This window comes from Aspergillus pseudonomiae (assembly GCF_009193645.1).
Source record: "Aspergillus pseudonomiae strain CBS 119388 unplaced genomic scaffold BDV37scaffold_76, whole genome shotgun sequence".
Classification (NCBI taxonomy): domain Eukaryota; kingdom Fungi; phylum Ascomycota; class Eurotiomycetes; order Eurotiales; family Aspergillaceae; genus Aspergillus; species Aspergillus pseudonomiae.
In genome coordinates, this window is record NW_022476068.1 from 16,922 (window position 1) to 43,245 (window position 26,324).

A 26,324-nucleotide genomic window follows, 5' to 3' on the forward strand; every position below is an offset into this window, starting at 1 on the left:
GTGGAGTCACTGAATACCAAAAAGCGGCCATGTTGATCCACTGGGGGTCAAAAGAGGGTCACTCGGAAAAGAATCCCTTTGTGAGTGCCTTCATGGCACGATTGACAAAGAAGGAAAGTCATGTGAGAATCATGCGTTGAGCTTCGTATCCACAGTATTAGCCAATGGCTTTCCTGCATGCAGGCTAGCAACGCCGATCAAGGCCGACGATAGGGTCAGAACCTTCCAGATATACCCTCAATATGACCATCGGTGTGCAGTTCTGATGTTATTGTGGAAACCTTGGAAGGGGAAGTTCTTTGTTGACAGAACTCTCTGTTGCCGAGTGGCATACTGAAGAGCCAGGTACATGGATCGAAATCGAGTCGGTTGTTGCGGTGCCACAGCTCTAAGTATCACGAAGAGACACATCTTATTGGCCCAAAGGACAATCCCGAGGGCTCCCCGGATGAGAAGCAAGTCAATCTTAGAGTTTCCTTGCTAGTATGACGTACATGCTTTGGTTGTCCGACGACGATACCGGGAGCTAGAATGCGGGGAGAATATGCGGTCTAACAATGTGGCATGGATTCCACCATAGGAGGGGTCCTGCAAACATCCTGTGGCAGGATGTGGTGAAACATCTTGGGTTTTACGCGTGAAGCTGCCAGAATGTGACCTATGAGCGACGAACCACGCAGCCACTCGCTGCATAATAATAGATTATGGCTAGTGCCCACCGCTAGTATTGTGTCATTTTATGGCACTTGACATCTTTGATGTATACTACTAGTTGCGGTCAGTGTCTAAACAATGTGGTGTTGTGCAGGTTACGATTCTCGGGGCCTTGTCCATCCCTTCCTACAGGGATCAATCCAGCAATCCTACACTGGACATCACCAGACGATGTACGTGAGGATGGATCCGTACATGACCGCATATCGTCCGGAGTTCCGCAAACGCTAGCGCTGTAGGTCAGAAGAATTGGTGGAAAGAGCCTACAATACGGAGTACTCTACTGGTAAAAATCTGGACATGGAGACTCGCATTTGTGCAAGTTATGACTCGGCCGATAAGGTTTCCTGTGAATTGTGCCTTTGTCCCCGTATTCAGATTTGGTTAGACTTGTTAATCTCCTTACTCCCGCAATTTCCGTGCAAATTTCCGTGGACAGGAGCGGCAATGGCGGCTCCAAGTTGGTGTTTGCTACCATAAGCCGCGCATTCGCTATGTCAGGATTCATGTCGGGATGATTGAGATGTTTCTCATGCGGACGATCGTTCCATAACAAAGAAAATAGGGTTGGTTAAATAATCGAGGTGTGATATATAGTTGAGGAGATACTTTCCACCAGATTAGCGCGTCCATACGGCGAGGTGATCGTGCATGGGTTAGGCATTAGCACGCCGCTAAAGCCAACCTTGGGATTTGAATTGTTGTCAGATCGTCATGCCAATTGCCCTAAGTATATATTGCACTTCGCGCTCAGGACACCATCGGATCTTAGCGCGAAGATCCATGGGGATCTGTATGCACCATGGCTAAATTCTGCATTCCTCTAGTCATTAGCCACTGATTACCACCTTCCCGAATCTGCGGCAAAAGTATGCCCAAAGAGCTTTTGTTGTTTGCTGGTATGGAGGAACTGCGTGTCCTTGATCCACGATATGGAGCATATCGGGCCCATCTCATTGGCCTGACCTAATTTTGCGCAAGGATCTCGGCGATGACAAGTCACGGTACTACTAGCACAGACAAAGAAAAAGGCACTAAAACAATAGTATGATTTCGGCCGTAAGGTTTGTCTCACTAAGCGATTTTTTTCTGTTACCCGCATGACAAGCCTGATAGTTGAGAATCGGAGCAGAAAAGATCATCCAATGAGAGAGGCCTAATCGGTGACATCGGCAAACATTACCCGTTTGTCTTTTGGTCTTTCGCTTTGACGTGGACCGACCAAAGGCGCATATGGAGTCGAGCTCTCGAGTCTCGACCGTGGAGAAGGCTATAAGCATCGTCTAATATCGTCCAGTCCCAGTAGATCTGTCCATCGATAGAACAGGCGATATGGCAAATTTTGCAGAGTGGCAAACAGGAGTGAAGCTTCCCCCCGTGGGTCAATGGAATTCTAGAATGGCGAATTAATTTATCCTCCACGTGAGACGAGGAACGGTGGGGTTGTCGATTCCCAATGATTTGGATTACATCCCTGTACGACCGAGCTTTAAGGTACAGACAGGAGATGATCACAGGATCGGTAGAACCATTGTACAGAATTAATGTTGGTTGTGGCTTCTAGACTTTGGTAGTTCGGGTGCTAAGTTAGGGCATGGAGAAATGTTCGGAGAAGCTCCAACTTCAGCCTATGAACCGATTCAGATCCGCATTTCCACAGAAGCATTGCGTTGAAACGGAATCCACTGCCTGTCAAATGTATCGCACTTGGTTCCTGCGACCTATCAAGAGAACTGGAAGTTCTTCCATTCCCTTTCAGATGAAGATTTTGGGCAACTAGTATCGACGCTAGGGCAAGGAGTGGTGCTGGTCACGGGACCTGATTGGATGGCTGTGACTGCCGACGCCCGGTGGAGATTTGGAGATCTGCAGGAGGAGAGAAGAGCAGCTGTCGTGGGGCTGCGGAATTTGCCTGAAAACAAGATTTCCAGAATCATTCGGCGGGATTTCATTTCCTTAATTTCCAGAAGATGCGCCCGTACCTATTCGGGGTACTTGCCGCTGCTACCACCATCTGGGATTGGAGAACACTGCTCGTTATATAGAAGCGAACGCCACCCTTCATGCCTCTACTCTCTGCCATTTTGCTGCGCCATCCCGACCCCCGACCCATCGGCCCGCGCCCTTCCTCTTTATGTCCGATTCGAAGTCATCGTCCTCCTCGCCTCGCCCTCTTGCACCGGCTCCTGGTCAACCCCCGAGACGAACCAGTTCTAGCGACGATGTAGTCCGCGGACGCAAACATAAGACCACCGCCTGTCGGGTTTGTAAAATCAAAAAGCTCAAGGTGAGATTGCTTCGGTGTTCTCTCACATTCGTCATCTTCTCCCGCCCTTGCCGTTCCATGCGTTCCTATCAATCGGACCTATCGGGAACCGTCCTTGGCCGATCAGAATGCCAACGCCACGGCTGACGTTGCTAGTGTCGAGGGGATCCACCGTGTGAGCATTGCACTCTCAATGGCATTGAATGTGTCGTGGACGAGATGGCGGATATGCGTCGAAAGTTCGCCATGAAGCGGAAGCTGGACCGACTGGAACAAGCGGAGGATACCCTGCTACACATCATCGGTGCCATACGAGGGGGTGAAAACACCCGCATCGCACAACTATTGAACCTGATCCGGAGTAATGCCTCCTTTGATGAGATTGCAGTGTTCTTGGAGCGACAGTTCTCGCGCGCCGAGATCGAAAGATCACCCGAGCTCCGTGAGTTTCGGCGCCAACTCTCCCGACCGTCCGATGAAGACGACGACGACGGAAACGAGGCCAATGCACCTCGGATCCCCCGACGGATGCTCGAGGTGCGCCGCCTCGCCGATATCCCCGTGTACAAGGTTCCCGCGAAGCCCTGGACGACCGTCACCGACGATGACGATCTGGTGTCCCACCTGGTGTCCTTGTGGTTAACATGGACGTACCCGTGGTTTGACTGGCTAGATAAGGATGCCTTCATTCGCGATATGCAGGCGGGGAATGTGAACTGTCGGTTCTGCTCGCCATTTCTGGTGAATGCCATTCTGTCGGAGGCGAGTGTACGTAGTGTAGTTTGTACTATTCAAATCCAGCATCCGAAGGATTTTATTGATTTGTGCAACTCCTCAGTATTATTCCGACTACGCCGAAGTCTTTACCGTCCCCGGCGATATGTTCTCTCGCGGCGACCACTTCTACGAAGAGGCCCGCCGATTGCTCGAAGCAGAGGACGAGGAAGTCCCAAGCAGTATACCGACGATACAAGGCCTTGTGGTGCTATTTATACGGTCGGTCTGGGTGGCATCTAGTGCGGGTTGCTGGCTAACATCTTCCAGGCTTGTTTTGATGGGTAAAGACCGCGTGGGATGGGTGTATATGGACCTCGCCATGCGAGCCGCGAAGGAGTATGCGTCTTCGCACCCGCCGCTTCCTATCGACACGGAGTCGGCGCGACAGATCGAGAACGTGGTCAACCGAACATTGTGGGGAGCTTACAACATGGCTTCGTATGCTAAATCTCCCTCTGGCGAAAGACAAGCAGACTGACGGTGGAAGGACGGCCGCGGTGTCCTTGATGAAGCACATAGATATCACCCCCCCTGCGCGACCGCGTGTGCCTATCAACCATCAAGATCGCCTCGATGTATGGTCTCCCTATCCTCGGCTCGTGGAACCGGTGCGGGGTCACCATAATTGCGTCTTCGACCGCTGGTGTGACTTTTCTTACATCACGCTGCGAATCAGCAGAGCTCTTCATGACCCGGAGAACAGTGTACCGCAATGCGAGATCCCAGCCCTCATCAATGACATATACCAGCAGCTACAGGGCTGGTACGCGAACTTACCGGAATGTCTACTCCTGGACAATGCCGAGGTACCACATATTTTAAGCTTACAGTGAGTCCACTAGATGGGACAGTAGCGCCATGCATCTTACCTGCTAACCTCCCCCTTCTAGCCTATTCTACCACACCAATGTCATGCAAATCTTTGGATTCCTCCAATCAAACAGCGGCGACTTCATAGCCCCAGAGACTGCGAAGAACGCCCGAGAGCTCTGCCTTTCGACAGCGAGACGTATCGCTCAGATCCTCAATACGCACCGCGAGAAATGGGGCATTGACCGGGTGGCCCCCTCGACCGTCCAGTGGACCAGTATCGGCCTGTTCACTCTTCTCGAAGCCCTCGACTCGCTTGAGAATCAGAAGGCTTTCACTGAACTCTGCATTTTTGCCCGCGCGATGTCCCGACGCTTCCGTCTAGCTAAGGGCATTCTTCGCATGATCCAGGTAACCGCGCAGCAGACAGAGGTCTCCCTGCCACCCGAGACAGACGCCCTCTTCCTAGACTTTGAAACACAGACTTGGCGCAACGATGATTCCCAGTCGTTTAGCAGCTTCTACCCACATTTTTCGACAGTAATCCGACAGGGGAACGCTCGACAACCTGAAGTGAGTATGGATCGGTTTCTGGAGAAATGGGATAATCTTAATATCGGCGAGGGGCCACCCAGGGAGAAGGAAGAGTGAAGTATCCGAGTGGCACGAGTGGTTTATTTTACGTGTTATGACCTAGCATCAAGACTTGCGCGATTGTACAGCGCCTTAATAGACTGAAATTTCCAGCGTCATGATCTTCTCTCTTTCCCTTCTTCATTCTCCCCCTATATTTCTTCTGGTTATCCACACCAGGTTTGAGTGTCCATTCCATGAAGCATTCCACGCGCAACTTCCCCCGAGGACACTTAGACGCAACTTCCAGAATCTCGCCCGACTCTCCTGTCCAAGCCATGGCTAGCCCTTCCCATATCAAAGACTTAGTTTCCTGGTCCATTACCCGGTATGTATCCTCCCATCCAAGAAATCAGATGAAGCGACACCAACAAGCCCGCTGATTGGCCACCTCGCTTAACGCGAACTCCACATAAAACCCAACACCATAGTAGCAGCAGGCAGACAATCTCTATACAATCTCTCATAACATAGTCATCTAAGCACTCCCGTAAATAACCGAACATATACACCTGCAACACACGTACAATGGAAGAAGAAAAAAGACCCAACCTACCAATGCGGCCCAGCCAAACACCGGGCCAGGAAAACCCCCCCACCAAAGCCCCCTATCCCAACGACGACACCAGTAAACATGCAGACCAAGAACAAGACGGTCTCAAAGAACAAGAACACCCCGACACAAACATTCCACCACCAGTTTACACACCCACAACGCTCATCCAGAACCAAACAACCCACGGGGCCTACCGGCCATCTGCCATTCTCCCTAAACCGGTCGTCATACCCCGTATGTCTCCTTCCTTCCCTCTCTCGAGACTGATTTTATCTAGTGGTGGTCCGTGACATGACACGAAGCTAACAAAGAGGAGCTAGAAACATCCCACTCAATCCACGGCTCAATCTACCGGCCGTTCGCGCGGGCCTACGCGCCCGCCCTGGAGAGCCTCGGCATCCCCAAGACAGATTTCCTGGCTTTCGTGGACGCGCTCAACGAGGTCTGGTTGGCGAATCCGTACATCCAGGCCATTAGCACGACCAGTGCCGTGGCGTGCTTTATCCCGCTCTTGCAGATCCAGATCGCCGCGCTGGGCGTGGCTGCCGCGGCCGAGTATGGGTCGGTGAAGGTGTCGCAAATGCGGACGCAGGCGTACATGCGGCTGGCGAATGAGCAGCTGTTTGGGCCGCGGGGCCTGCGCGTGCAGGTGCTGAAGACGAAGGTGATGATGCGGGAGGTGGGGGTGCCGGGGGATGTGCTGGACTTGGGGGAGGGCCGGGATGAGGAGTTTGCGGATTTGCAGGAGGAGGGGAAGGGGAGGTATGATCCGCAGTTGAGGAGGGTGGAGGCGTTGAGGGAGTATGTGTGTCCAATTGTTTATGAGGAGGGGGGTGCTGCGGTGGGTAAGGATAATTGGATTAAGAGGGCTTCGGATAAGCAGGAGAAGTGGCTGTCGGAGAGGCAGAATAGTTCGATTGTGGGGAAGAGGGAGAAGGCTGGGAAGTGGATGAGTGAGGCGGAGGAGGCGGAGAAGCAGCTGAATGTCAAGATTGAGGAGGTTGAGCTTGCGAAGGAGGCTGCGAGGGCTAGGGCTAGGGAGCGGATCGAGGGTCCGTTGGGGGAGTCGTTGCAGGGTCGGGGCATGATTCAGGATGATTTGGACAAGGATTTGAAGAAGTTGGATAAGACTTTGACGAAGCTTGTTAAGGAGAGGGAGAAGAAGGTTACGAAGATGATGCAGAAGGGTGAGCGGCGTCTGCAGAGTGTGGAGAAGAAAGAGAGCCGCATTGCGCAGAAGGTGATGTGGGTGGTGGTGACGGGGGATGATGGGACGGGCTTTCAGAACCATCTTTTTGAGGAATCGGAGACTTGAGATACTGTGTTGCTTGTCTTGGCAGTGGAAGATTCACGTATACCCTTTGAGTGATATCTGCGTTTAATTATACTAACTCTAATCTATTTTTTATTATTGGACTGCAGATTCGGCGTGCAATCACATCACATATCTGAAGAACGGGTTCTGCTTATCAGTCAGATCTTGGAATGCCAACTTATCCCGTTGGCTCTCATCAAGGTCCATCTTGTCCCGGCGCCGGTTCTCCTTCCACAAGACCAGATACAGGGCTACTGCGGCGGCGATGGTGATGCAATAGCAAATCACCATGCCCGTCCATAGCTCCGGATAATGCTGGCCCACCGTCTTGCTGTTCACAAGTTGTGGCCCGATGATGTTGCCGACGGTGTAAGCCACAAACACCGTGGCCGCCATGACGGTTTTCTTCGTAGCACCCGCCACATTGCTGGCCCCAAGAGTAATGATGAGACTGACAACTGGTCCGAAGAACCCCGTCAATGCGTATCCCACAACAGGGGCTGCGGGTTGGTATCCCCATTCGGACTTCCAGATGATCACGCACCCAGCGATGACAGGCAGACAACAGGCAATCAACATGGGAATGCGTGTGTTTGGGATCCGTGACGAGATGTAGCCGCACAGTGGGATGAAAATGACGCAGACACCGCCGACGGGGAATTGGAATAGGATCGATTCCAGTGTGTTGAAGCCAAAAGTTGATACGATGAGGGGACCAAACCCGGAGATCGCGCCGTTGATCGTATACCTAGTGAGACGTAAGAATGGTGTTATGTGATTTGACACGGAAGATACTCACGCGGCAGCCATCATTATCGCGACGAGGTACAACTTCAGGTCCAGGAACGACTCCTTAATGTGATCCCACTTAATCTTTTGGCATCGCACACCCGTCTGCCCTTTCCGCAGTCGCTCCACTGCGACAACTCGTTCCTCTGGGGTCAGGAACCACGCGGAGACAGGCGAGTTGGGCATAATACAGCACCATAGCCCAAAAAGAAAGGTCAGCGCACCGGCAAAAATATAAATGTACTGCCAACGTTTCAGAGCGCCCGAGCTGATCTGGCCAAAAGCGTAGTTCAGGGCACCGCCAATGATAGTGAACCACCCCGTACCGGAGAACCACCACGCTTGACGCATGGCTTGCTCCTTCTGCGTATAGTAGCTGCTCACGATCGTCATAAAGCCCGTTGGAACTACGCTCTCAACAAAGCCTGAGCCCTGTCAGAAATATTCGACCACTGACAGAAAGAGATGAAAGTCACAGTCGGGAAAATCGCACCTAAGAAAAACCGCTGCGCAAACAACCCCTGCCACGTTTTTACACCCGCTGTAGCGGCACAGGTGATAGCCCACATCATCACAATGGGGCCAAATACATATTGTGTTTTGAAGCGCTGAAGGATAAACGTCATCGGATACAACCCGGCCAACATTCCAAAATAAAAGATGGAAGTCGCCCAGCTGAGTCGCGATGTGTCCTTGGACGGTGGCGATGTAGTATGATCGATGACAAGTAGTTCCAGATCAGTTGTCATACCGAACAGAGATGCACTCCCCAAGATAGCCTGAACCAGTCAGCTAGGGCTTGTGTTAGACTATCGAACGGATTGCCACTGACTTTGTCCCAGTATACAAATCCATATCCTGAACTCGTTAATAACAATACATAAGACGGAAATATATAAGACGCCCACCTATCAACATTGCAGGCATGAAGAATAAATCAATCTTGCGCAGCACACGCTTCTCCACCGCAGGGTCGATCTCCTGCGCTTCGTCGCTCACCACCGCCAGTGCGGCGTCCTTCTCGGACGTTGGGGCATCTGGAGATGAGGGGCGCTCTGCCGTAGCGCTCGGCACTTGAATCATTTTGATAGTGCGTGTTTTGCTAGAACTCAGCAAGGAACATTCTGAGGGCAAGATCCTTCTCGATGGCCGTTGAGAGGGAAAAAGAATTTTCCACCATTTTAACCTCAACCAGTGACAGATGACTTAGTATGACTTCGGTGAAAGCACTAGACACGAATTAACGGAAGTTTACGAGGTGATGGAGCTCATAGAGAGATTTTACTGGCCCAGGGAAATACCAAAGCTCGGATTGAGTGGTGCGGAGGACTCCGTTCCTGAGGCCACATTTCCTATTCGGGACTAGCTTGAGGTTCGTACCCGGCATCTGCATGTCAAACTGATATTGGGATCGGCCCTATGAAACCATGCATACCTTGTATACAGTTGATGAAATTCCATTACTACTTTGATATTCAGACGGAAGAAAAGGGAGGTGAGCCGACTGGCAAGGCCCTTTGTGAGACAAGCAAGAAACATATCTCCAGTAGCTAGAAATAGGTTGAACCGACGGTGAACATGGTGAGAAGGCTGGATAGATCAATGTTGCGTATGACGCATATGGCTAAGTCCAGCATGTGCCTGGAGGATCTTCACTGTGTAGGCATGGGGTTTTATAGCATTGTCAGCAGTTGTACGTAGACTGCGTGGGTGAGACTATTGGTTTGCGGACCTACTAGCCGTATATGGTAGCTACTACCGCGGACATGCCGCGGACATTCCGCAGCTTCGAAGTATTAAAGCACCATGGGCGAATTTGAGGAACACTCGGTCAGGACAGTTCCCAATACGAAGACAGATTTTAAAAAGAATGTCTGAGCATCGGAAGGTATGTCTGCATTTGCAAGCCAATTATCCCTTTACTAACCTCTCAGGCAATCATTATCGGGGGAGGTCCTGCTGGTCTCTCCACTGCGCTGCGTCTCCACCAAACCACAAACATAAAATGCAGCATCTATGAACTCCGACCTGAGCCGACTACACTCGGTGGTGCAATCGGCATCATGCCTAATGGTCTGCGACTGTTCTCCCGTCTAGGCGTCTATGAAGCCCTCCACGCGCGAGGTAGCAGCCGGAGCAACCTTGTCATCCATTCCGCACAAGGCGGGATTGTAGGCAAGCAGGAGGACATGGTCAGCTACGCACGCGCGCAGACAGGCTTTGGGTATCTCCGAATTAAGCGAGCGGATATTGTAGACGTGCTTCTGGATGCAGTGTACAAAGCTCAAATCCCAATCCATTTCAACAAGCGGCTCACTGCCATTGACGACAACGGCGACTCTGGCGTGACCGTGACGTTTTCCGACGGCAGTACTGATAAAGCGGACATCTTGATCGGGTGCGATGGGATTCACTCTTGTGTGCGCCGTCTGTATGTCGGTCCCGACCAGAGGCCTGAATACTCTGGGCTTTCGGCCCTGTCTTCGCTTGTTCCCACGTCGAGGCTGCATTCCGATGCTGCAGCGCAGATTTCCGGGATTGGTGCGACGTTGACAGAGCAAGGGATCTTCATGGTGATGCTCGCCACAGCAGCGGGCGATGAGGTAGCCTGGGGTTTGTCGCAGGAGGTCCCGTTGCCGGATGCCGGGGATAGTCGAGATGGTTGGGAGGTGTATCGGCAGAAGGAGGTAAATGGGTTTAAATCGAATATGCATCAGATTTTGGAAAAGGTGCATGGGGACTGGGGAGACTTACTCAGACAGCTCGTTGAGGACACCGACGTTATAAAGTTCTATCCGATCTACCGACTGCCTCTTGGCGGTGCTTGGTATAAGGGTCGCTGTGTGCTTCTTGGTGATGCGGCGCATGCGATGCAGCCCCATGCGGGACAGGGCGTCTCTATGGCGTTGGAAGACACGTTTCTGCTTGCCCGTTTACTGGAAGACCCAAGTCGACCCGTGGCGGAGGTGTACAAGAAATTCGATGAGATCAGGAGACCCCGAGTGAACGAGATCTACAAGCTCGCTGCCCGAAATGCGGGGGTTCGGAAGACGACTGGGCCTTGGGGCTTGTGGTCAAAGGAAGTACTAGTTGGGATGGCATTTTGGGCTTCTTGGGCTTTAGGGTTGGAGAAGTGGGGATGGGGACAGAAGCATATGGCGTACGATATTGATACAGAGGAAATCTAGAAGCCTAAGCACTCGTGGCGGATGTTCATAGCCAGTATTTGACTTAACAGCTTGGGAATGTTTGGGTAGCGTTTACTTCCTTTTCAATAATCCTAATTCACGCGGCGATATCCTGCTAATGCACTGAGATGAGTGCTTGAGCAAGGCTTAACTATGTGTAAACAAGCTTAGACAGTGGAAGTACAGATACGAATACAACAAATTCTCCTATCAGAAAACTTGCTTAGAGGAAAGCCTCCGCACGATACCTACCAATAATCCTCTATCAGGTATGCTTTGAAACAAATCAGAAGGTGGATCCTTGTTTATTGACTAATAGACTGCACGTCAATATTAAGCCACCAAGAACCTAAATCATAATCCAGCGCCATGTGGCGTCAAGCCAACAACACGTTTGAGACCTCTCTCGCGCCGACTCCGTGTCACTTTAGCTCTCGAGGGCCTGTGCACCTGTGCCACCTGAAAACCGGAGATCGCGTTTTGTTTTCCCCCATGGGTACACGTCGTCTATAATCAACCGAATTTTATGAATAAAGTTGTCATACCAGGGTCCATCCTTGAAACCAAACATCACTCTAGACCAACAATCAGATCAAAGGGGGATTCTTGGTATAAAATGGTATGCAAGGGGGAACAACGCACAACTTGCCATCAACGCGGCGGACACGGTATAGCTCGTGGGGGAAATCGGGACCGAGGGTGCCAGAGTACTTGTCTGCCTCGAGATCAATCACGACATGAAGTTTAGGGTCTATCTGCGGTATATCTGCGTTCGAGGGTTGGATGTGGACGAAATGACGGCTGGTATCAAGTTCCTCGATTGAGCGACCGTTCTTTTCAAAATAGAGTCGAACTGGCTCGTAGAGGTCTGCTTCGTCGAGGTCTGCTTCTTGCAAGCGTAGAATAACTCGCTTCGGCTGATCCATCTTGGTTTAGTGGAGGGGTGTGAACAAAAGCTTGTACGGTTTGACGGGGGGAGTCATTGGTCTTATGTTGTCGGCGACCAATGTTGGCTCAGTAGGGGAGCAGCAAAGAAAGGCCAGCGAAATTGAGACGTTAGACAGAATCCATTGATCGGCCGAGTCCACAATCAGACAATAGTAGCTAGAAACATGAATATCCCTTTGTATCCCAACCTCATTGGCTGCTCTTGTGTGACCGGTCCAAATTGTCCCCCGTCCTTGTCCTCCGCCAAGTTCCCAGTCCTCATTGCTAGAGCCCAGATACACACTACGTTTCAGGGTTGTTAGTCCTGGATTCCTCGGCCATTTCATTTACTTACGTGAAATTCAAACAATGAACATAACATCGGAACCTTCCGAGCTGGGCGGCGTTTCGCCCCTACAAACAGGACATGGGCCGTCTAAGTAATCATTCCATATGTCGATGACACGGTCAAGATCACGCAGTCGGCCACTTGGTGGCAAGCAAAGCTGTCGATGTGGGCGCTGAAAAGCAGCAAGGCAACGCTGGTAGTCCATAGCCACTGTATGACCGCAACCGCGATGACCGTTATATCGCTCGCAGAGTAGCTCACACATTCCCAGATAAAAACGTACTAGATCGTTGGATAAGTGTATTCCACTGTCGCTCCCAAGAAAAAAGACAAAAGAGCTTGAGTAAATCATAACACTTAGGTTTCTGGATGAGATTATATACATTGAGCAACGCCTTACTTCGAGAAGTTTGAGTATATCGCAGGCATATCACATGTGGGTTTGTGCTGCAAGGTGGCCAACGAGGTGTTTTGCTTGCAACAGTCCGATGGGATTTGGCACCGTCCTGTTTGGTTCTGAGCTACCCTACCCTATCATATTTCCCTTGAGAGAGAGCTTGAAGGCCGCAAGCGCGAGGCTCAAGTGGCCTAGGTGTTAGGGCATCTACCTGTGGGATATTCTCCGAGGGACAAGGCTGCACTTCGTGCAACTGTTAGTGATATTAAGGGTTGGTGTATTTGTCCTCTACACATTGTTGGTGTGATCGCCCACCCTGCGCCTCAGTGGCCAGAAAATCTAGTTGGTCGGCAAGGTTTCATCATATCCTAGCTTAAACAAAGTGCAAGCAATTGCTACCGGTCATTACCAACCCCAATGGCACACGTTTGTCACACAGAGTGTAACCAACCATGGAGAGGCTGACCAGGTTTTCACTCAACCGACGAGCATTAAGACTTTTGTACAGTCTACGCCCAGTATATTAAATTACGGGACGGGACGATGAGCTTGTCACACCATGCATAACAGCGATTGGCCGCTAGCCCTCGACTACTGCAAAGTCTTATGTATATGGGAGGTGCAGGAGCGCTTCGCAGGTCAAGCAGGCGCAATTGCGAGTATGCTGGGGGAAGAGACCACCTGAAAGCCCGTCTGGTTCACTTGGATACCAGATATCTTAGCTAAGGCAAACCATTTATTGTTTTTGTGTGCTTTCAACGAAGTTGAAGTCCATATCATCCAACAGGGAGTTCCACTGCGGGATTTCAAGCTCTGGGGCGACCGCTAGAAAGTCAGACCACAGCTGGTCCCATACTTCCTCCTGGATTCCAGCCTCATGTGGGACATTCCTGCAGGGAGCCACATCCCCAACTAGGGTTGGTTCTTCGCTTTCTGGCGATTGCACTGTATCTGCTGTATGACTAGAGAAAGATGTGTCATGAAGACCTCGCGAATGCTGAGGGTTTTGAGGGGCTCCGTCGGCTGACAAAGGGGTATCTTTACCTATTCCCGTAGGGCCTCCTGGTTGTGAACCAAGGAGCTGTGGCCGCTGTTTATTGAGGGTCGACATGAGGGTCTGCATATTTCTCTGTATCGTCTCTACCAGGATACTCGACTCTTCCTTTGACTTCTCGAGAGTTTCATAAGCAGCAAGCACTTTAGCCTTGTGAGCCTCGGCATCTGGTGCTTCAGGCTTAAACGAAACGTCGGTAGCTAGAATAAGGGCGGCGAGAAAGGCATGCTGGTTTGTCGTCCAGAAGCGTCCTGGTTTCAGTCCGATCCGTGCACCCGCATCGTCCATCAAGCGTCGCAGCTCTAGGACTTTCAGTGCAGACTGGATACATATCCGGTGGGAATAGAAATATTTCGGGTTTGTCACACCTTCAAGGTGGTAAGGTCGGTGAAGCCGACAGAGGCGCGCGTGGAGACTGAAATGGAGACTGATTCGCTGGACAGGGATATAGGGACGCTTTTCACATATTGACTGGCTTTGTTCAATGCTGTCGGGGTCTAGTTGAAAGAAGATTGGAAGTTCATCTAGGAAGTTTTGAAACTTCCTGTCTAGTGCTAGGATGGTTTCATAGTCTGGCTCTTGTGCCTCCAGCCAAATTGATGGCATCGCATCGACGACTTCACGGCAAAGAGTAGCCAGTTTCACACGGTAGATAAAGGCGGACAGTGAGGAGGGTTGGGATAAGGGACGGTCCTGTAATATCGCTGTTGGTGTAATGAATTCATCGTCAATATTAGTGGGATAATCAACCATCATGTGCTTTGGATGGATTAAGTATGCCCCTTCCTGGGGACCACCGGAGAACGAGTTTAGCCTTCGCTCGTCAGTGATAGGTCAAGCTCAATGTATACTCGACTCACCAGTCGCTTGCCAGCATGTTCCACCAGACCCGTCTTTGGACTTCGAGTTCAATTGCGTTGTAACCCTTAAGCTCTCTTTGTTCACAACTTTTCGGAGTATCTAGGCGATGGATTTGCATTGCGCGTGCCATGGTGAAGCAACGGAAGCGGATTAAAGGAAGTTTGTAAGGGTAAGCATCAGAGTTGCCAGCTATATGTGACAAAGTGGCCATAGCGGCGAGCGCAGTAGTTGAGTGCTCTATTGGCTGAGGATGATCCAAGATCGATATTGCGATTCGTGTATATACCTTGAAAGCTGCTTGTGCTTCTGTTGGTGTGGTGTTCAGCTTCTCCAAAAGCTGGGGCGTCCAGGCAAGCATTGAGCCAGCAAATATACTAAGAAGTAATAGCAACCTAGCAGCATCTACCCCTTGGCCCTCAAGCATTGTTTGATATGTATCTTCCATTAGTTCTTTCGTGGAAGGTAAATGGAGGACTCCGAACGTCGGTCCAATCGTTACCGCAAAATGGCTGAACAGCTCTCTAGCCTCATCTATTGGCGGGAAATGTCCGGTTATACTTCTTGTGTCCAAGTAATTTTCACTTTGAGAGAATCGAACGTGAGAATTAACTGCGGTAAAGCCTATATGGGAGATTTGTTCCTCCTATGAAGTCTCAAATATTACGATTCGTTTCCCTAGCAATGCATGGGAAATCACATACGTTGTTTGCTGGGGATACCGAAGATAGATGGGCAGTCTTATTTGAGTTATAGAAGACCACTTCTTCCAACTTCTGGAGACGATTCAACACCTCATCCGCGTTTCTTCCGTGGCATCGTTAGCGACAACGCCAACCAAGGAGTACGATCTACTCACAGAGAAGCAGGCACTGCCCGCAAGGTCCCCGGAGCAACCGGCGGACTTGGGGCCATCATGAATTGGTTGGCATCTGTTGCTATTACTGATCCCTGCCTCCCAGATAGCTGGCTATGGTCAGTTTGCCTGGCATATTCGCACTCGATATGTCTCTGCGCGCAACTAGAGCAGGGCTGGTTGCGATCACACCGACGTTTTTTCTCCCGACAAGATTTGCACGACAGAGGCGGTCGGTTCCACCGATGTATCATCATTACAGGGGCTCCACTGTGATTTCGTTTCATGATTCAGCTTCTCACTGGATGATGGGTTGGTGATAGGAATATGAGATGAACGCCAAAAGGGGCGTAAAAGTCCGCGGGTCACTATCATCGAATGTGGCTAGTGGCTCCGTGTACTCCGCGGACATCGGTCACGTGGTATATGTGGCTCCTTTCATAATGTTGCATAACAGGATCTGTAGATACACCTTCCAAGACTGAATTTGTGAAAGCTGCGTTGTCTAATAGCTCCAAACCATTGATACCACTGTCCTTGGTGCCAAGTAGTTATGACTCAACTGATCCATATGATCTCACCCTCTCCGATTGAAGATACTTAATCTACCTCCTTGATACTAGTAATCTATATTTTGGTAGCCGGTGTTGTTCGTGTTCCAACTTCCTGCATCTAATATTATACCAAACTTGCAATTGCTTTATATGTACTTGTATCTGTTTGCTGCCTCATCTACATACCAAAACGTTTACCTCTGCTTCTCAATCATGTCTCATAAAGTTGTTAGGGCTCCGTCAGGAAATATGACGTCAGGGGAACTGGGGCGGAATATAGATTCCGCTGGAGGAATGGACTCGGCGGAAAATATGGAGGCCCGCTTTTCACACCACGTGCATTATTTGATTTCTCGTTTCCTCAACAAAGATTTGTCTGGTGCCTGGTATGACTATGGCCGATAACAATCCCTCGCCGAAGGGCGTCAGTGGCCCGAGCCCTAAATCAGGCCCAAGGCGGAATTTATCCTCCGCCCCCGGGAAGGCGGGAGGGCGGAGCAGATATGCCTCAAGGGCATGTCAGGAGTGTCGTCGACGACGTGTAAAGGTGGGTCAATCTCTCTATCTAGTCAGAGAGTTTCACGCCCCTTGCTTGCCGTCTGCTGATACTCGATAGTGTGACGGTGATAAGCCATCGTGCTCTCGGTGTCTTGACCGCCAGTTATCTTGTATTTATACTACAGATGATGACGGCCGGGGGACGGCTCCGAAGGCCTATGTCCGGCAGCTACAGGCACGGATAAACATTCTGGAGCGGATACTTTGGCTCCATTCTATCGATGTTGATGCGTCCGCGGCTCAGTTACTGGCACAGGACGTGGTCCCCAATACCACATCACTGACTACTGGCGGCTCTTCTGCCTTTGACCAGCTCTGTACTGCCTTTGAAGGCACACTTTACCTAGATGACTACCTTAATTTTGATAGTGATGGCGAGGCTCGTTACTTCGGCTCGGCAAGTGGCCGGACCGCGTTTCAAGGGTGTAATGGTGGGTTAAAGTGCACATAACCACAGTGGGCATGTGAGCCCTACGGCTAATAGCTATGATACAGCGTCTCTGGAACACCCTAATCTCGAACGCCATATTGAAGCGCCAAATATGTACACCCAGGCAATTTCCAACGGGGCTCGGATTCCCGAAGAGCTCGAGTCCCATCTACTTGAATTATATTTTACTTGGCAAGGTCCATTCTGTCAAGTTGTAGACGAAGCTCTTTTCCGTGAGAGTAAGGCAAATAACGGCAGATACTTCAGCCCGTTGCTACTCAACTGTATACTCGCTTCTGCATCCCGCTACTCCGATCGAGTCGAGGTGCGGTCGGACCCCCAGGATTCTAATACAGCTGGCCGTGCCTTCCTCGAAATGGCGGAAGCGCTTCTGTATCTAGACCTCAGGCGCCCGAATATTACAACACTACAATCTCTCGCCGTATTGGGGACGGCATATGTGGTGAGTTCACCCTGTATGCCGAGGTCTCTGGTTTAACACAGTCTGACATAACAAGGCTTTCGGCCATGATGCCGCTGGCTGGCTATGCCAGGGCATGGCTAATCGACTAGTACTGGACATGGGACTTCATTTGGATTCAAACATACTGAACAGCCCCAATCGTATCACTGAGGCCGAAGCTGAACTTCGGAGGCAAATATACTGGTCGTTATATTGTGACGACAAATTGGCTGCCAGCTATACAGGCCGGGTCTGCACTATGCTTGTAAGATATCATTTATTCTATTCCGGCTGGGGAACTACGGTCGCAGCACCCTCATCCTGTTACTAAGTTTACATAGGACTTCCAAGGAGTAGTAGGCTTGCCGTCCCTACCTAGTCCAACCGATCAGCCTGACCAACGCTGCACCTCGACTCTGGTCAGCCAAGCTCTGCTAGTTCACTTCCAAAGATCCCTGATTGCTCTCAGCCAGATACTAGAAAAGATTCATCTTAATCTGTGAGTATGCAACTCAATCCTGGGGTTACACCTTAACTAGTTCGCTGACATTCATATGCAAGGTACGCCCCTAAAAGACTCGCCCACGGAGGCCAAAAGCGAAGCTTCTTCGACTCGTGTCTTCTTGCCCTCAAAACCTGGTGTTACGGCTTGCCACCGGAACTCAAGCCCGTGAGATCGGGGACACCTAATAAATTCCCGCAGGCCTACACGCTATGCATGATCTACAACACAGCCATTATTCTTCTCACAAAGCCGTATCTAGCAGATCATGGATCGCGACGCTCTCCCAGCCCACAACAGCCGCAGCAACCACTTGATAGCCTCGCCCAAAAGGCCTCCACCATTCAACTTGAGGCCGCAAAACAGATAGGCTCACTGGGCGAACAATACCGGGAGGTGTTTGGTAGTTTCCGGAAGAGCCCCATAACGGCTACCTACTGCAGTCTTTCCGCTGCCCTGGCACTTCTTAATCCTTATCCCCAAGGAGCACAGGATGCAGGTCCGGGCAATATTGATATGGAAAAGGTGAATTCATGTCTCAAAACCCTCCAAGAGCTGTCTGAATCGTGGGTACCTGCTGGCAAGTACCATTGTAGTCTCGTGCGAATGATAAACGGCCCTGATGCCAGCGGACAACAAGCACCTCCTGGGAAGGTTATTAATGCCGCTCCCGATGAGGTATACGTGCCATCCTGGAGTCAAACATATAGTCAGAGCACGATAGTTCCACCCGAAGGAGGATGGGGTCAGAATGGTTCTGGACTTGACTGGTCGATGTGGACGAACTCGGGCTTAGCGAATGACGGCTCGTTGACCTCTGGTGGGGAGATACCTGGACTGTTTGATTTGCCTTCGTGGCTGCATGAAGATATAGATAGCAGTATCAATGATCTGTCATGGGAACAGTCTTTATAATTTTACGAATACTATCCTCGTACCGAATGAAACAAGACCTTTTATTACTAGGCATGTGTAGGATTATCCATAACCACCAAAGCAAATAATTATATAACCTGTTGTCTACTTAGTAGTACTACGGGAGACAGGACATAATGCTTACATGGTTGCTGGCCACAACCAGCCCCACAAGAGCATATTGAGGAATGTATATTCCGCAGATGTGTAGGAGCTAGACAAGGCTGATCAACGCAATTGTCCTACGGCATTTGTGTTCCCCAAAAAATAAGCCGTTCGATTTGGTTCCATGACTATGCCTCGCTGTCAGTCCGTTATCGTTGGCGCCGACTTTTCTTTCGATTGACTGACTCACCAGTGCTTCCACTCTTACGCAGCTACCACACTTCAACATATCAAGGCTCATTCAAGGCCCAACACAGCTCTCTGACTATTCTTTTTGGAAACTTGTATCTTGTACTTGAAAGTCGGCGGTGTCTAACCTCCTGCTGGAAGAGAATGGTGTCGTCCTTTTTGTCGGATACCCCTCTTGCTTACGCCTTTCGTTGCCTTGGAGCAAGAAAGGTATTTAGCTTTCCAGAAGAGCGGGATGACTACGATTTGACAATCTCCAGTGAAGGATGGAAGCGAATTCCTATTGTGCAAGGCCGGAGGGGGCTCAATGAAATGGACAGAATGCAAAATTTCCCCCCAGCTGCCGACTCAGAAACCCAAGACCTTGAAGGCGCAGTTAAACCAACGCAACAATCTGAGCTTCCTCAAATACCCACAAGGACACAGCCTGCGCAGCACTACCTATCAAGTCGACTTGACCTGGAGAGCACAAGAGCTCTATGTATAAACGAACCAGAAGACCAATATGTCATCGTTGACTGGTACGGTGCCACTGATCCGGCAAACCCTCTGAATTGGCCCAAACGCAAAAAGATCGTTGTTTATTTCATTATCCTCTATATATCGTTTGCTGTGTATATGTCCGGGTCGATCTACGCAGCGGCACAAAGTGACGTTGAAGAAGTCTTTGGAGTATCTGCGACGGTCTCGAGTCTTGGGATCGGGCTTTATGTGTTTGGCTACGGCGTTGGGCCGATGTTCTGGTCACCCCTGTCCGAGATCCCAGCTGTTGGACGTAATATTCCTTATCTCATATCGTTGACAGTCTTTATCCTGATCTCAATTCCAACAGCACTGGCCCCCGATATTGCACCTTTATTGGTGCTTAGATTCCTCCAGGGCTTCTTTGGGTCCCCAGTCCTTACCACAGGTGGCGCATCGTTGGGTGATGTTAGCAGCGCGTATGGAAAACCTTATGCCTTCTACAGCTTGGCATTATTTTGCTTAGCAGGGCCGGCCTTGGGGAACACCATTGCTGGCTACAGCATTCCTGTGTTAGGATGGAGATGGAGCTTGTGGGATGTCCTTCTAGCCAGTGGCCCCGGACTGATACTACTCGTAAGTTCAATGAGGAAAGAAAGCCTGGGGTCAACAGAGCTGATAAGCCTTAGCTTTTTCTACCAGAGACATCCGAAACCAATATTTTGTATCGTCGTGCCCAAAGAATTCGAACATTGTCACAGAAGGAGATTTACAAATTCGAATCAGAAATGGAAGTCAAAAACACGGCTATGCTGAACAGACTGCACCGAGCCCTGATTGTGCCCTGGAAGTTGAATGCACTCGATCCATCCATCGCATTCACAAGTATCTACTGCGGCCTTGTCTACGCTATTTTCTACTCTTTCTTCGAGTTCTTCCCTCTAGTTTACGGGAATATATACAACATGACACTGGGGGAGCAAGGTTTAATCTTTATATCCGTCATCATCGCGGTGGGATTGGCCGGTATTCCTTACTGCGCTTTTGTCCATTTTATCGTCAATGAATCTATCAAGAACGGCAATGCAATGACGCCCGAAGGACGACTACTCCCATCATTAATTGCCTCGGTAATAATCCCCACCGGACTCCTCATATTTGCGTGGACATCAAAACCTAGCATCCACTGGATTGTACCAACTATAGGCACCATGCTCGTTTCGGGCAGTGTTGTGATGATTATTCAGTCAGTGTTTGTCTATATATCTATGGCCTATCCCAAGTACACTGCTTCACTATTCAGTGGGAATGGACTACTCAGGTCTTCGGTCGTATTGGCTGGCGTTCTCTGGTCTCACCCGTTATATGACGCGCTTGGTGTGGCTTGGGGTATGACTTTGATGGGTGGCTGTTGTGCGATATGCATTATTGGTATTTATGTTCTGTACTTCTTTGGGCATAAGTTCAGGGCAAGGAGCAAATTCACGGAGTAGACTCCGTGGGTACTCCCTTGTGTTTTTTCTTTTACAAAAGCTCCGATACTATCTCACAAATTTCTTACTCTTCCGACAGAAGTTGTGTCTACAAGCAGATTGGGCATCGCCGCTTATTAAGAGTAATCTACATTCAGTTTCTGAGCCTTATTAGCTATGAGGTTCTACCACTGCTCTCATAGAGTCACTTGAGTTTGGTTGTGTTGTGTTCTTTTCTATCTCTGAACAGCTCTTCACTCTCTTGTGGCCTCCAGAAACAAAGAACATCTTATGCAAAAATCAACTGCGACAAAAAATCTTCTCTTTGCTATCATGGCCGTCAGACAAACCTACAAGCAGTGCCGTGCAATCATGGATCGTAGACTTAAATGCAAGACAGAAGCCTGGAAGTGGATCTCACTGCTACTGAAAACACTCCAGCTGTTATTACTACTCACCTCTCCATTCCTATTAGTACCTCACTCAGTCAGCCTCTTCACACCGGTCAGGGTAATCACTTATTACAACCCCATGTTCACGTATTTGTGTGAGGTTATAACAGCCCTACATGAGGCTCCTACGACACAGATTTCAACATCTACAAGCTTGAGCCTGAGCAAATCGACTAAGCTTTAGTGAACGTGGATACCGCTCTCAAGGGCAACCAAGGGTTGGTTGTAGCTCTACAGAGTCAACTCTTACCACATCTAACTGGACCAGGAAGCACAGGACACCATGGTTCGTAACTTTAAGAAGTGGATGTCTGACAGCCATCGCGTTTGGACCTGTATGGGGATTGGTAGTCCTAATGCGATGAGAGTTGAGATCAAGGTTTTAGCGCTCGATCCTGAGGGTGCTAAGGAGATTCATGTTTTTGGATGAGACGTTGTGGGAGATTAGGTGATGTTCCTGGCGTATGGCTTGTTAGGATTGGGGACTGTTATGGAAAATATAGATTGGGCTGTTGAGACTTACCACAAAACGGATTCAAGGAACAATCGCACACAGACTGTCGTCAATCCTTCTCGTTCCTCGTAACTTTTTATATCAGACCTTGTTTCTGAAGACAAAAGTTACGGACACATTGATCTAAAGCAACAGCGTTCATTTTCCTAACATTACTCTAATTAATCTATAATGATAGCAATCTCCTTAAACACAACAATCCCACTGATGATAAAATTCCCCCTGATGAAGCAATTCCACTTCCTCATCTAGACGAATCGACGAAGATGATAGCTTTGAGTTCGCGTCTCAAGCTCTCACACCCGCGGTACGAGACAAAAGCTGTTTGCTTGGTGACCTCTGGGTTCACAAACCGCTTCTCCTTTTGTGCACTAGCAATATCCGCCGACATATTTCCTTTAATGACATCCGCGTTCTGATAGGCCTGAGGGGGGTTTATATCGGCCAGTGGTAGGTCCATCCACTTCGTGGTTAATCGTCTCCAGGCAGAACTAGTGGGCTCCCAACATTGTAGACACTGCTCGTCTGGTGTACTAAAGACCATTATGGCACCGGTTGCACCTGCATATTTCTTGGCTATGCACAGCTTTCCTGTGGTGTAGATCCCCGGTCCAAACTCATTATCAGCGTTGGTTGAGCTTATGACAGGGAGGAAGAAAGCCAAGGATCTCTCGAGAGCCAACAGGGACCCCTCGGAATAGCGTATCCTTTTCGCTGCAGAAGACTATCTATGAAATGAGCCATTAAATGGCTCTCAAATCTGTCAAAGTTTCGCTTATGCGGCACTCGTATAACTTCAATTGCCTCACCGTTGGTCACTGTTCGCGAGTAGGAATATAGCATCTGAAGCTCTAACGTTCTCACGGTCCCTCTAACCATGGCAGGGATCGAGCATTTTCTCACTGCACCACATCAGGCCGACCGCACATATGGAAGATCGTCCGGGATGATCGGACCATTTGGAGATACCGTCCTTATGAGAAGTTAGTAATGATCCCTTAGCAAGGACGTATTTTTGCTTGTGTACCGTATTTTTGATCCTGCCCTAGATACTCCTCTATCTCGATGGGCATCTGGTTTCCCGCGTAACCCTGATCCCTATACCATATTGGGTCAAAGCGTACATAGTCATAATCGGTGTTGTCGTACATCGGTTCTCGATCATCATCGTCATCTGTTTCCTCCTCCTCTGCTGCTGGCTTTTCTTCTTCCTTCTGTTCTTCTTCAGGCTTCTCCTCAACCTCCTGATTCTTGTCGATGTGACTAGACATGCCTGGCGCGGTGGCAATGTTATGCGTTTTCTGTGGGTATATCACTCGCTCACCCGTTAATACGGTTGGGGGTGCGATTTCCTCCAAGGGAAGCGGTCGCTTCTTATAGCAAGCGATTGGCACGATTTCGTTCATCTTAACCAAAATAGAAAGGGTAAATGCCTATTCCTGGAATGGATGATTTTACATCTACAAGAGGTCGCTTCTCCAGGCTGTATTTATGCTGGAGCTTCCCCTATTCTATACTGCGATATTCTACGGAACAGAGACAAGAGCGCGCCATGTGCGCTCAGACCCGTATGGTACTATTCACAAGTTCATCGGTTTGCAAAGGTCTGTACACAAAGGAAGGCAAAAGGAAAACAATCGTCTCGGGTGTCTGCGGAGGAGAGTAAACCGTGATCTATGTGGAGATATGATTGCTACCGAGCAAAGACGCTTGTCTAACCTGCTCTATTGGAGGTCTTCAGCCTGAAAAAGAGTCCTGTGGCTCCCATCATAGAGTGTCCCGTCGTAACAAAGGGGTCTGTCATAAAGGGTCCGCTCATAAACAGTGTCTTTGTCTTTTCTTCCCTTTGTTGTTTCAAAGAGATAGCTGCTTATCAGCATCCAGACCCATCCTAGACAAGCCAGCCAGATTCCCACTGACTATCAAAGTCTTCATTGATCGCTCAGCCTCAACCCTGTCGGGGAAGAACCCGATGGGTGAAATGCATCTGCGTGAAGCGGCAAACCAGTAATCCAGCCACTGCCTTTGACAGTGCGTATGGCGGCATTAAGCGGGTCCACCGTGGCCGTTCTATGAATATGGCAAAGGATGATCGACCTAACAATGCTCTAGTTCAGTCCTATTCTATACTCTGAGATTACTCACTGAGCATCCTGCTCCATAAAGGGAAAGATGCGAAGTTCTGCAGGAAACAGTTCGCTAGGGTCGTGTTTGCCTGACAAGGCTTTGTTCCAAAGAGCCCATGCTGTTCCCATCCGTAAATGAAACTTCAGTCTTTCATCGACTGGATAAAGAGCACAGCCGAATGCAAACGGTCCATTTGTATGGTGACGGTGCTGAGTAGTGGCTTGACGAAACTATACCATAATAGGACTAGTTCAGTGATCGAATGACTCTAACCTAGTCGGGCAAACACGATGTTGCAATGCTGTTTTCCTGTCTTGGTAACCTCATGACCAACACTACGTGGCGAGGCTTGATATCACTTTGCCATTCCTTATACAGTCCTAACAAAGAATTAACAACAGTGGTATGTTTTATGCAGCATTTACTGAGCCCAGTGAAGTGGACGATCTGGAGTCCCAGAACACTGCCCACATTGTTCAATTTGCATGTCGTTCAGATCCATCGGGTTTATTAATATGATGCATTAGCATATACCCTGTCTTCAGAAAGTGATGGAAACCGAAACATAATGCACAATCACAAAGAGAATCATGCTAAGTTGGAGTTTTTTTCCATGACCACCAGCCAAAGTAGACTCCATTCTAGGTACTCAGCGGCGGCCGGACTGTACTTGTCTCAACGCAAGTGGCAAAGAAGTTGGCTTGAGCCAGACCTGATTGTCGACCGATGTGTCGCAGCTGTGTTACTATCCATTGTCGCGTATCCTCCGAGTTGGTGTGCATACACCCGGCAAGTAAGAGCATCCAGCTGGCAAAATACGCACCGACTCCTGCGCCGGTATACGTAGATCGCTCGAAGCTGAAGCCGTTGACAGTTGTAGTCGAAAGAGCCGACAGTTTGGAGCCTGATATCGTCGCTTGGTTGAAATACTGCCCCAGGTTCACCGGCTGCAATTGCTCCTGGGCAGGGAAAGGGAAGTAGCTCATCTGCTGGGGCACAGAGGCCAGAATGTCATCGCGAATCCGCCTCATCGTTCGACTAGTCTCCTGTAGTTGATCGCTGTAATTTCTGGAAAAGAACCAACTGGGGTCCGACTTGGCTCCTCGTAGTAGAAGATGGCAGATGGCGTGGTTGGCCAGGACGCGACAGGTGCGCATATCGTTCCAAACACCGACGACCCCGGCATCATGATAGCTATGGTAGACGTCACCATGGACCCGGGTAGGGTTTGGACTAGCAAGCTGCACGACAGTGAACTGCCACTCCGGTGGACATTCCGAGAATCGACTCTCGAGGCGGTGGTCAATATCCAGAGCCTGGGATAGGTACCGCTCTAGCTCGTCGATAGGCAATTGCCTTTCTGCGGTGCTAGTTCCACTACTGTCGACTTCCCTACCATGGATGAAATCGTAGCCTCCGGGGGCTATCTGGGAATAGAGATCCATGATGTCCACGAGACCGCTACTGGCAACCCAGTAGGGGTCGGAGGCACTAATTGCTTTGGAAGCCTCGGCGCGGATCATCCGGAGGGGTGCGGGGATGGCACTTCCCATGCGTAGACAATTTATCAGAAGATGGCTGAAGATGTCATTGAATATCTGAAGGCCAACGGGGGTGGTGAATTGGGCCTTGCCGCGCAGCTCTAGCAGCAAGGTCGCACCCTGGATATGCCGATCCCACCCATTAAGTGATGATTCGCCGAATTCATAGAGGGACAAAATCAGAACTGTGACGATCGTGCTATGCCGGCGTGCCGTCGGCGGGTCTGACAGAGCTTGGTTCATTCGTTTGATGGTTCTCGTATACATGACCCTTGACCTACTCCGTAGATCGGCCTGATGGGTGCTATGGGCCAATCCAGCTAAGCCCACGGCTAGAATGGCTCCCTGCAGAATCTCATCGTCATCGTCTAATGTGAGAATGCTGGGTACGTAGTCGAGAAAACCAGATGAGGGTGGAGATTGTCGCACGATGTAGTTTGCTAGGAAATAGTTCAACCCGATCATATCGAGAGGCAGAGTAAACGGTGAGG

The 26,324-nt window shown here is 49.9% G+C and overlaps 10 protein-coding genes across 10 annotated transcripts; 5 read left to right on the forward strand and 5 right to left on the reverse strand.

Moving 5' to 3' along the window:
* Positions 1–2,848: 2,848 nt before the first annotated feature.
* Positions 2,849–5,218, forward strand: BDV37DRAFT_274298 (Zn(II)2Cys6 transcription factor; the record flags this gene model as incomplete). Its single annotated transcript, XM_032085210.1, has 5 exons — positions 2,849–3,001; positions 3,137–3,760; positions 3,819–4,195; positions 4,245–4,586; positions 4,648–5,218. 5 exons carry the CDS (start codon positions 2,849–2,851, stop codon positions 5,216–5,218), a joined length of 2,067 nt encoding a protein of 688 aa, XP_031937890.1.
* A 429-nt stretch (positions 5,219–5,647) lies between these two features.
* On the forward strand, positions 5,648–7,071 carry BDV37DRAFT_296765 (uncharacterized protein; the record flags this gene model as incomplete). The annotated part of the gene is made up of 2 exons (XM_032090180.1): positions 5,648–5,990; positions 6,077–7,071. Exons 1-2 carry the CDS (start codon positions 5,729–5,731, stop codon positions 7,069–7,071), a joined length of 1,257 nt encoding a protein of 418 aa, XP_031937891.1. The 5' UTR covers positions 5,648–5,728.
* Positions 7,049–9,193, reverse strand: BDV37DRAFT_257231 (putative MFS transporter; the record flags this gene model as incomplete). Its single annotated transcript, XM_032082919.1, has 5 exons — positions 8,769–9,193; positions 8,693–8,718; positions 8,354–8,639; positions 7,871–8,285; positions 7,049–7,819 (listed from the first exon to the last, which is right to left on the reverse strand). Coding segments are annotated over exons 1-5 (1,525 nt in total), but the record flags the coding sequence as incomplete, so codon positions are not given.
* Positions 9,194–9,730: 537 nt separating this feature from the next.
* On the forward strand, positions 9,731–11,198 carry BDV37DRAFT_296768 (FAD-dependent oxidoreductase; the record flags this gene model as incomplete). Its single annotated transcript, XM_032090181.1, has 2 exons — positions 9,731–9,748; positions 9,795–11,198. The coding sequence occupies 2 exons, from the start codon at positions 9,731–9,733 to the stop codon at positions 11,046–11,048; spliced, it is 1,272 nt and encodes a 423-aa protein (XP_031937893.1). The 3' UTR covers positions 11,049–11,198.
* Positions 11,199–11,475: 277 nt separating this feature from the next.
* BDV37DRAFT_274302 (uncharacterized protein) lies at positions 11,476–11,974 on the reverse strand (the record flags this gene model as incomplete). The annotated part of the gene is made up of 2 exons (XM_032085211.1): positions 11,476–11,623; positions 11,691–11,974. The coding sequence occupies 2 exons, from the start codon at positions 11,972–11,974 to the stop codon at positions 11,476–11,478; spliced, it is 432 nt and encodes a 143-aa protein (XP_031937894.1).
* Positions 11,975–13,457: 1,483 nt separating this feature from the next.
* BDV37DRAFT_296770 (uncharacterized protein) lies at positions 13,458–15,776 on the reverse strand (the record flags this gene model as incomplete). Its single annotated transcript, XM_032090182.1, has 5 exons — positions 13,458–13,654; positions 13,766–14,589; positions 14,636–15,257; positions 15,334–15,440; positions 15,493–15,776. 5 exons carry the CDS (start codon positions 15,774–15,776, stop codon positions 13,458–13,460), a joined length of 2,034 nt encoding a protein of 677 aa, XP_031937895.1.
* Positions 15,777–16,437: 661 nt separating this feature from the next.
* BDV37DRAFT_296771 (uncharacterized protein) lies at positions 16,438–18,911 on the forward strand (the record flags this gene model as incomplete). The annotated part of the gene is made up of 6 exons (XM_032090183.1): positions 16,438–16,590; positions 16,660–17,032; positions 17,097–17,494; positions 17,550–17,759; positions 17,836–17,993; positions 18,056–18,911. 6 exons carry the CDS (start codon positions 16,438–16,440, stop codon positions 18,909–18,911), a joined length of 2,148 nt encoding a protein of 715 aa, XP_031937896.1.
* Positions 18,912–19,586: 675 nt separating this feature from the next.
* BDV37DRAFT_286452 (MFS transporter) lies at positions 19,587–21,220 on the forward strand (the record flags this gene model as incomplete). The annotated part of the gene is made up of 2 exons (XM_032087922.1): positions 19,587–20,363; positions 20,417–21,220. 2 exons carry the CDS (start codon positions 19,587–19,589, stop codon positions 21,218–21,220), a joined length of 1,581 nt encoding a protein of 526 aa, XP_031937897.1.
* Positions 21,221–22,409: 1,189 nt separating this feature from the next.
* BDV37DRAFT_286453 (uncharacterized protein) lies at positions 22,410–23,571 on the reverse strand (the record flags this gene model as incomplete). Its single annotated transcript, XM_032087923.1, has 3 exons — positions 22,410–22,889; positions 23,074–23,138; positions 23,193–23,571. The coding sequence occupies 3 exons, from the start codon at positions 23,569–23,571 to the stop codon at positions 22,410–22,412; spliced, it is 924 nt and encodes a 307-aa protein (XP_031937898.1).
* Positions 23,572–24,846: 1,275 nt separating this feature from the next.
* On the reverse strand, positions 24,847–26,292 carry BDV37DRAFT_257236 (uncharacterized protein). Its single transcript, XM_032082920.1, has one exon. The coding sequence runs from the start codon at positions 26,098–26,100 to the stop codon at positions 24,934–24,936; it is 1,167 nt and encodes a 388-aa protein (XP_031937899.1). The 5' UTR covers positions 26,101–26,292; the 3' UTR covers positions 24,847–24,933.
* Between the last annotated feature and the right edge of the window lie 32 nt (positions 26,293–26,324).